Consider the following 10,044-nt stretch of genomic DNA (forward strand, 5'->3'; position numbering starts at 1 on the left):
ATTTTTCTTTGAGCATTACTAACAGAACAGCATGTGAACCATAAACATAAGATTTGATCCAGAGAACTTTGATTTCTACTAGAGATGCTCATGAACTCTTCAAGTAGATTGCAGACAAATTGGATTATAATATTTTTAGGAGTGGAGTGAATTGATTTACAGATTATTATATCAAAAGTAGTCTCTGCACAGTAAGTACATATTTCTCTTTAATTTGTCATTTGTTCATATTTTATGTCTGTTCTTTTCCACTCTCAGATTAATTATACTTAGAGGTAAGTGTGAAAATACCTCTCCAGTACTAGAAAAAGATATTAGTGTTCACAGCATACAGCAAGCAGCCGTATCAGTTTGGTAGTGTGATTTTTAATTATTTATTTCAGCACTGACAACTGAATGTGCAAGCTAATGAAGCTTTTTATTTCTATTTCTTAATTAGATTTTTTTATGTTTATCTCTGTTTCAAATCTGCAGTTTTCTTTATGGTCCTTCTGTTGATAAATTACAGATGCCTCAACAATCTAAACACAATACGCTTGTCCTTATTTCTTGATGTTGCGGCATTGCCAACCCTTGCTATCCTGTGCTTAAATAGTTGCAGCTTGTCACTGGGCTGACAACCTTTGTTCATCCTGAATGGTTTCAGTGTTGACAGGAAGGGAAAATATATGAGTTAGAGACCTAGTTCTCTTGCAGGGGGGTGAGGGCGTTGACTGTGATAGTAACATCTTCCCAACTCTTTGTCAGCTCTCTTTCCAGTTCATCCTCAGCAATTTGAAGGCTTGAACTCTTAATTAAATCATGAAAATAGAAATGAATGCTGAAAGCACCTGCAGCCTGAAAACACAGTAAAACACAACACAGGCTTTGGGAGTCCAGGTTTTTAGCAGTGACTAGGTTGGAGGGCAAATACTGCTGAGCCATCTGGTCTTCCTTCAGCTTTATGTATCAATCTGTAGATAGTCATATTTTTGAGCCTATACAAGTCAAGTCCAGGGTATGCACCGGGTGGATCTTGACYTTTCCATCTCCACATCTACTAAGAGGTAGCTGAACATGGTAGCATATTAACTTCAAGACAAGAGCTTTAGGTTAGGGATACAATGCAGGAGTTGCCACTAACCAGTTCAGTTTGCTTTTTGATCTGGAGACCCTTGCAGAAATGGGTGAAACTGAAACAAACCAGCTGGCACAGAGCTTAATTCACCTCCTTCCTCCACTGCACTTTGATCTCCTGACTATTTCTAGTCCCAYCTTAGTTGCTCCCTGGGGCAGTTCATTTAAGAGACTGGAGGCCGACACAGCCTCCCAGCTGGAAAATGAAAAGCATTTAGAGTCTAGATATTTTTGATTCTGAGGGGAAAGCCAGAATCTTTAAGAGTATTTGTTCCTTCTTAGCCTGCTTACAGGGGTGTAGACTTTGTTTTTTGAAATTATGTAGGCTCATATCAGATTTTGTGTGCTGGAAAATTTCACATAATGGCACAAAAAATATCAGGACATACTTGTCTATCCTCTTATATATATGCAAGATTTCATGGGAACTCCTATAGCATTCTCATTTTTATCATGTTAAAGCCAATATAATTACTGCTCTTGGCACATTAGATGATAAATATACAGAAAACAATGATCCTTTCTCTAAACGTGTGCTACTGGATCTTGTACTAACATAAAAAGGACTGGTTGGAGGTGTGAAGGTTGGGGGCAGCCTTGGCTGCAGTGACCATGAGATGGTGGAGTTCAGGATMCTGTGTGGAGGAAGCAGGGCAATAAGCAGGATCGCAACCCTTGACTTCAGGAGAGCAGACTTTGGCCTCTTCAGAGAAGTACCTGGAGGAATCCCATGGGTTAAGGCCCTRCAAGGAAGGGGGTCCAGGAGAGCTGGATAATATTCAAGCATCATTTCCTCCAAGCTCAGGAGCAATGCATCCCCAGGAGAAAGAAGTCCAGCCAAAGGGGCAGGAGACCTGCATGGATGAGCARGGAGCTCCTGGCAAAACTCAGACAGAAGAAGCAAGCACACAGAATGTRGAAGAGRGGACAGACCACCTGGGAGGATTACAAGAGCACTGTCAGAGTATGCAGGGGTGYGATGAGGAAGGCTAAGGCCCGTATGGAATTAAATGTGGCAAGGGATGTCAAGGACAACAAGAAGGGCTTCTTCCAATACATTGGAAGCAAGAGGAAGACAAGAGAAAATATGGGCTTGCTGATGAATGGRATAGGGATGAAGGATCCAGAGAAGGCAGAGTTACTGAATGCCTTCTTTGTTTCAGTCTTTACTGCTAAGACTAGCCCTYGGGAATCCCAGAGCCTGGAGACAAGGGAGAAAGTCTGGAGAAAYRAAGACTTTCCCTTGGTCGAAGAGGATCGGGTTAGAGATCTTTCAGGCAAACTTGACATTCACAAATCCATGGGACCTGAYGGGATGCATCCACGGGYACTRAKGGAGCTGGCGGATGTTATTGCTAGGTYRCTCYCCATCRTCTYTGAAAGGTCATGGAGAAYGGRAGAGGTGCCTGAGGACTACAAGAAAGCCAATGTYACTCCAGTCTTCCAAAAGGGCAAGAAGAAGGACCCAGGCAACTACAGACTTGTCAGCCTCACCTCCATCCCTGGAAAGGTGATGGGACAGCTCCTTCTGGATGTCATCTCCAAGCATATGGAGGAAAAGAAGGCGGTCAGGAGTAGTCAGCATGGATTCACCAAGGGGAAATCATGCTTCACCAATCTGATAGCCCTCTATGATGGAATGACTGGCTGGGTAGATGAGGGGAGAGCAGTGGACATTGTGTAAATGACTTCAGCAAGGCTTTTGACACTGTCTCCCATCACACMCTCCCAGGCAARCTCTGGAAGTGCAGGCTAGAGAAGTGGACAGTGAGGTGYATTGAGAACAGGTGACCCTGCTTGAGCAGGGGGTTTGGACTGAATGATCTCCAGAAGTCCCTTCCAATATCAGCCATTCTGTGAACTTGCTGAAAGGCTGAGCTCAGAGGGTTACGCTCGGGGGTGCAGAGTCTAGTTGGAGGCCTGTAGCTAGTGGTGTCCCCCAAGGCTCAGTACTGGGGCCAGTCCTGTTCAACTTCTTCATCAATGACCTGGATGAAGGGACAGAGTGCCTCCTCAGCAAGCTTGCTGATGATACCAAGCTGGGAGGAGTGGCTGATACACCAGAGGGCCGTGCTGCCATTCAGAGAGACCTGGACAGACTGGAGAGCTGGGTGGAGAGGAACCTCATGAGGTTCAACAAGGGCAAGTGCAGAGTCCTGCACGTAGGGAAAAATAACCCCATGCACCAGTACAAGCTGGGGGCTGACCTGCTGGGAAGCAGCTCTGCAGAGAAGGACCTGGGAGTGCTGGTGGATGACAAGTTGACCATGAGYCAGCAATGTGCCCTTGTKGCCAAGAAGGSCAGTAKTATCCTGGGGTACATTGGGAAGACTGTTGCCAGCAGRTCGAGGGWGGTGATCCTGCCCCTCTACTCAGCCCTGGTGAGGCCTCATCTTGAGAACTGTGTCCTGTTCTGGGCTCCCCAATTCAAGAGAGACACGGAGGTACTGGGGAGAGTTCAGCATAGGGCTACGAAGATGATCAGAGGACCGGAGCATCTGCCCWATGAGGAACAGTTGCGAGAGCTGGGCCTGTTTAGCCCAGAGAAGGAAGACTGAGAGGGGATCTTATTAATGTCTACAAATACCTTAAGAGAGGATGTCAAGAGGATGGGGCCAGGCTCTTTTGCAGTGGTGCTGAGCARCAGGACRAGAGGCAATGGGCACAAACTGAAATACAGGAAGCTCCACATGAATATGAGGAAGAACTTGATTGTGAGAGTGACAGAGCACTGGACCAGGTTGCCCAGAGAGGTTGTGGAGTCTGCTTCTCTGGAGATATTCAAAACCCACCTGGATGCAAGCCTGTCTAACATGTTCTAGGTGACCCTGCTGAGCGRGGAGGTTGGACTAGATGATCTCCAGAAGTCCCTTCCAACCTTACCCATTCTGTGATTCTGTGATAAATAGCAAATCATAATTTCTGGCAACTTTCACCCCTCATGGTAGCAATGCCCTTTGTCTAGATTTAATGCTATCCACATATTCATTTTCACTGGCTGCAACTCCATTGTTGTAAATAGCTAGATTATTTTCACCTTGATGCTTTCCTCCTGCTTCAGACCAAGGGACAAAAGAAGCTATTTGGATAACTATAGGATTATCTGCAGGTTTTCTAAGTTTTTGAAGAATGCAAAACAAGGGAGGCTGGTGGACTCCCTTTGCATGTAAGCCAAGACAGATAGCCTGACAATATGCTTTAGTCTGGGGCAGGTAGTTACATTAAAATCTCCTCAGTGTTCTTGACAGATTGAATTTTCTGTAGAATTTCAACTTCTCTAACCCATAACAGAAACACATCCTGTTAATGAGCTTTTTGTATTTAGGCTCCTAGAAAATTTTCTTTTTTTTTCCAAAGCATATGTAATTCTTTTAGGAGGTGGATTATTTGTAGGAAATATTTTTAGGAATTTTTTTGTCTGGATTACCAGTAAAATATGCAAGTTGGGAGCAGGGTGAAGGTTTCACGGATTTTACATCAGTGAAAAGGAAGTTTCAGTGGTATCCTACAAGTACCACTCAAGGTACTGGACCTTGAGTTCTTTAAGTGGTACTCAAGGTCTCTGACATCATCCTCCAAATCCTCTTCATTTTTGAACACTTAGACAACACTGATGAGAGCTTACAGGCCTTTGCTCTTCTGCTCAAACGCTGATGAGATCTGTGTTCTTATCCAGTGTCTTCCCCAGGGTATCCTTAACAAAATCAACTGCAGGGGTGAACTCTCTGTTGACATGGATCTGTAAAGCATTAAGGGAGGCTCACATTTTTTTCAGCTAGTTCCACTGGCCAATCTCATAACACTTGTGTTTGACAGATCTCCAGCCTCTGCGTATTTGTAGCTGTAGGCACTCTCCTTCCAAGAAAGGACAGGACCTTTCATAGAATGCAGGTCCCCAGCCATGCTCATACACTTGGGGGTCTTGAGACCCTACCCAATTCAAAAAATTATGATGCACATGGACAGATAACTCTGCCATATCCATCTTTGGTTAGAAGGGGAACACACACTTGTCTCACTGCCATGAGTCAGACTCACTGCCTGACTGGATGCCAATTTATCAGTGTCCTCAGAATGATTAGAGCCTGGTGTTTCCTGTGAAATTCTAAGAAAAGACTTCAAAAATCTCTTTTTTTTTCTGTGCTTGTCCTGCACCTGAGGGATGTTGCTGCCTTACTCCACTTAGGCATTCTCCAGCTCTCAACATACTATGTCAAGCCAACAGGACTGAATCAGCCACTTGAAAAGGAAGGGTGGAGGAAAGGGGTCTCAGGTGCCGTCTGGGGCTGTGAAGAAAATGTTTAAAGAAAGACAAGTTCTGACCTTTGATACACGTTGGTTTCTGGAGGTAATAAACTATATGCTGCTCGAATCCTGAGTTTCCCTCCTCTCACTCTCTCTTCAGATCCTCACAGCAAACCTATAGCAAAACCCTCCACTTAGCCCAGCTAGGCATGGAGGAGGGACTGAGAATGCTGTGGATGGTATGGGAATACTGGCTGGGATAGGATGGGGGGAACAGTCTTTGGTTCAGGAATATTTCCTCCCTCAGTTAATTTGCAAGGACCTTGGGTGGAAACAGTGTTATCACAGAAAGCTTTCTTTCCTTGTTGTTCTCCTCACAAGTATCTCAGAACTGAAGTCAAGAGTCTAACTTGGCTGCTGTTTCAGCCATGTCATCCCTCCCAAAGGCATCATCCACATCCTCACAGTGAGGACAGGTCTGCTGAAGTGCTTTCAACCAGCATCTGTCACTGAGAAACTTCTCTAGTTCAGGACAAGCCCAGCTACCCTCTCTGTCTAGCAGCAGCCAATATCTGCATGTCTGCTATCCAATCCCCAGAGAAGACAGAAAAATGTGAGGACCCCTTCCAAGGCCCTTATCAGCATTACAAATCTCAGTGCCTTTTCCTCCCTTACTTTTATTGTCATGTGTATGAACACATCAATAGCTTCTAGAAGGCAAGTTAGAAATTTCTGCTGTAGAATCCTAGCAATCTCAGAAGGGACTTCTGGAGGTCCTAGTCCAGCCCATTGCTTACAGCAGAGTTAACTTCAAAGCTCCATAGGACTAGACAAGATTTGAGGCTTTAGTTTTGTCCCATGCTCATTACAATTATTTACTGTCTTTAAATCTTGTAGTAGTATTTGCCTCAAAGTAGTTCTCTAATGTGTTTGCTGAGATCCTCCCCTTCTCATTTTTATCAGACCTGGCAGGAGATTAAAATATTCTCTACAACTTTGTTCATTTTAAATAACGCAGCTAAACCTTTGCTCATAGCAGTTAATAAATATTCATTGACATGAGAGCCAATATTCTGTGTTAATGTTTTAGCCTAGTAGACTGTCAACTGTAAAATCACTTTTAATGTGAGTTTTAAATTCTGCATTTCTCTTTTGTCAGATAGCACCAAATTAACTTCCTCAGTTACAGTGACAATGTTTTTTTAAATTATTCAAAGCCACTTACCATAACTTTTAATGGTTGTAGCCCAAAGAAAGCAAATATCACTCTGTTCTCTCAATCTGCCATCGGGAGGATCTGAGGGCAGCTAGGGTGCTGAATTTCCTTTGGATTAGACGGAGAAACAAAAGCCTTTTAATTTTTTCTTAATAATTAGTATATAAAGAGATTGGTATTTTGAAAAGCTACTGGGGAATGAAGTATTAAATAAACTGTTGAAGTTGATTTCTTTTCCCTGTTCCTGTCCAAAACTGTTCTTCACTAATTTGTCTGAATCATCCCGTTCTGCCAAAATGTAGGAAACACTCAAAATAACATTGACTAGCATCTTTCAGATTCCTGCCTCTGCTGCAGTCTAGCATGCACCAGAACTCTCACTGGTATTCTTAAAGAAATTACAATAACTGCAGCAACTACATTGGACATATGCTAATAGATTTTAACACTCTTTGGGCATCCTTATTTATATGATAAAAGTCGCATGATGAGACCAGCATCTTATCCTTATGCTGCCATAAGAACAATACAAATCTGAAGTATCTTCCTATACAAGAAAAGATGGTTCCCTCCATGACACCAAAGTCATACTCTTGTCAAATCCATATCCACTTTCAATGTCATTATTTTGAATAATTCAAAGTAAGATGAATTTATACTAATGATCTTTTCACTTGTGATGGGATGCTAGAATACAGCCTCATTTCACAGCTTAATTTCTGCTTCTTTCAAGGCATTGGCTTTCTTCTTTTAAACTTCCAATAACAATCTTTATGTTTTCTATACTGAAAACCTTAACAACAATCAAAGAATATTTATCATCTTCTCATTTTGAAATCTACTTTCAATTTGACAGAAAAATAGTGAAAACAGTACAGCAGCGTAAAAAAATTTATGCTGATTTTTTGATCATGCTAAGCGTGTCTGTGATTACAGAAATGAGATTACAAACTAGTCAAAGCTCTTCTTCCTCACAAGTTGGTAAAGATATTTCCCTTTAGCTAAAGTCGTATGTCAGAGACCTTATGTTTAGCAGAGATGTAGTCTTGTCAGAGATGTACGGATGCMTGCTGAATTCTGCCTGGATGTTTACCCTTATGAAGTCTAGAGAGAATCTGGTCCTAACCTAGTCGTAAGGCTGTTTTCCACCAAGCACAYGCTTGTTCTACCAAAACTTATCACACCCACACATAACAGCCCTGACAGTACCCCAGTTTAGCTGAGCTATTCTCTTCCTCTTCAACATTTTTCTCAGGACCTTTCTGATTTCCTGGTTTCTCAGGCTGTAAATGAGGGGATATAGTAATGGGGTGATGTTAGTGTAGACCAGAGATACCATCTTATCTCGGGCTGGTGAGTAACTGGACTTAGGACGGATGTACATGAAGGTGGCACATCCATAGTGCAGAAAGGTGATGGYCAAGTGTGAAGAGCAGGTGGAAAAGGCCTTGCCTCTTCCCATAGAGGAGCGGACATGCAGCAAAGCAGTAGCAATACAAGCATAAGAAGTCAGGATTAGCAGGAAAGGGAAGAGCAGGAGGACTACACAGGCAGCCAGCAAGGGCAGCTCTAGGGTGTAATTCTGAGTACAAGCAAGGTGCAGCACAGCAGGGACGTCACAGAAGAAGTGATTGATGTGATGTGACTGACAGAAAGGTAAGTGGAAAACAGCCACTGTCAACCCCAGGGCAACAGCAAAGCCACCCAGGCAGGATGCCACAGCTAGCTTGAGGCAGAGCCCGTCACTCATCACTGCCACATAGTGAAGAGGCTGACAGATGGCAACATAACGGTCATAGGACATTGCCACCAGAAGGAAGCATTCAGTTCCACCAAGTGCCACAAAGAGGTGCATCTGGGCAGCGCAACCTATGAAAGAAATGGTGGTACCATCCGCTGTCAGGCTGAGGAGTGCCTTCGGAACAATGACTAAAGTATAGCAGAATTCAATGGCAGAGAGCTGATGGAGGAAGAAAAGCATGGGAGGACGGGAAGGCTCCATAACTACTGCCATGAAGATCACCACATTCCCTGTCAATGTAGCCAGATGGATAGTAAGAAAAAAAAGGAAGAGGAGGGCTCGGAGAGAAAGCAGCTCAGAGAATCCGAGCAGGAGAAATCCCATAGTTGCATTGGTGCTTCTGTTGTCCCTCTCCGTGCAGTCTTCACATGGCATCTACAGGGACAGAAACAGAAGGAAGATAGTTAAATTTGACTTGATGCTTGGCAGTCAGCTCTATGTTGGAAATAATGCTGCAATAGTGTAGCAACAGTGTAGTGAAGTTTAGTTTGGGACTTTATGGGGAGGAAGGTTATTTTATTTAAAAACAAAACTGGTTTCCCTCACTCACATTCATACTCTCAGACCCATATTCTTACAACCAGCAAGATGTCTATGCTCAAATGATCTACCCAGGATTCTTCACCATGACACTGTTGACAAGGAATGTCAGCTGCTGGGTTTTCATCACTTCTGTGTTATTCTGAGGCTGGTAACCACATACAGGTTTTGTATATGCTTTAGTTACCCTTTAGGACCCCACAGTGATTAGYTTCTCCATCCTGTCCTGCCTTTGAAAGTCATCAGGATTTATTCATTGTTCTCTCTCTCTCCTGATCTGAGTGTCCTAAGAAGCTGCCTTTGGATGTGCTGGGATCCTGACCTGCTAATCTAAGTGCCGTCAGACCTGTATACTTAGACACCTCCTGCTTCTGTTCCTTCCGCTGCTTCCACTCCCAAGCAGACTCATTCATTCTCTAGTCACACCAGTTTTAACATTTCTATTGCAGTTCTCTATATCTGTGGCAAAGATGTTCAAGGAGAAGCAGAAAGTGGGCTGGAGCTTTTACTTTATATTCTGACAGCATTTAATGGGGATTTCAGATGTTCACTCACTGGCTCCTCTCTTCCCCATCATGGATCTGCCTCAAAGTCCACACTGGATATAGTTTCAAATGGAAGGGGTCAGTGATTAGCCATGAGGGTTGTGAACTCTAACTCAACATTTTTGCTTCTTATGTCTTTATGCCTTGCTGAGCACTGTGGCATCAGATTTAAAGCAAGCATGTTTCCAGACTCAAAATCAAAGATGTCCTTAGCAGTATACTCTGTATAACAAAATGTTTATAAAAACACAAAGCTAATACCCTGGATTTAGAGAGAATGCGACTGTGCTTATCATGGGAGGGATGCAAAGTTCCTAGGGATTTTTGAGGAGACATCTGAAATTCTTTGAAAAGGGATTAAATTAGAAATTCACAATCAGAAGAAAAAAGTGAGCAGTGGAAAAATAAAACAGAACAAATGGAAACTAGGAGGGATGAAGTTTCTTAAAGCAGCTACAGTAAATAGATAGATTCCAACAGGAACCACTCCCCACCACCATCACCATTCTCAGGTCCCCATATACCCCAGATATTTTCCTCTTCCTTTTCCTGACCTTGCTCCTCTCAGCTGCCTTTCCAGT

General features: G+C 43.3%; 1 protein-coding gene across 1 annotated transcript; it reads right to left on the reverse strand.

Annotated features, from left to right (window-relative positions):
• Positions 1 to 7,742: 7,742 nt before the first annotated feature.
• LOC146584484 (olfactory receptor 10AC1-like) lies at positions 7,743 to 8,753 on the reverse strand. The gene has a single exon (XM_085324604.1). The coding sequence runs from the start codon at positions 8,751 to 8,753 to the stop codon at positions 7,743 to 7,745; it is 1,011 nt and encodes a 336-aa protein (XP_085180730.1).
• Between the last annotated feature and the right edge of the window lie 1,291 nt (positions 8,754 to 10,044).

Source organism: Rhea americana, unplaced genomic scaffold (genome assembly GCF_003343005.1).
Source record: "Rhea americana isolate MKP2758 unplaced genomic scaffold, rheAme1 scaffold_92, whole genome shotgun sequence".
Lineage (NCBI taxonomy): Eukaryota > Metazoa > Chordata > Aves > Rheiformes > Rheidae > Rhea > Rhea americana.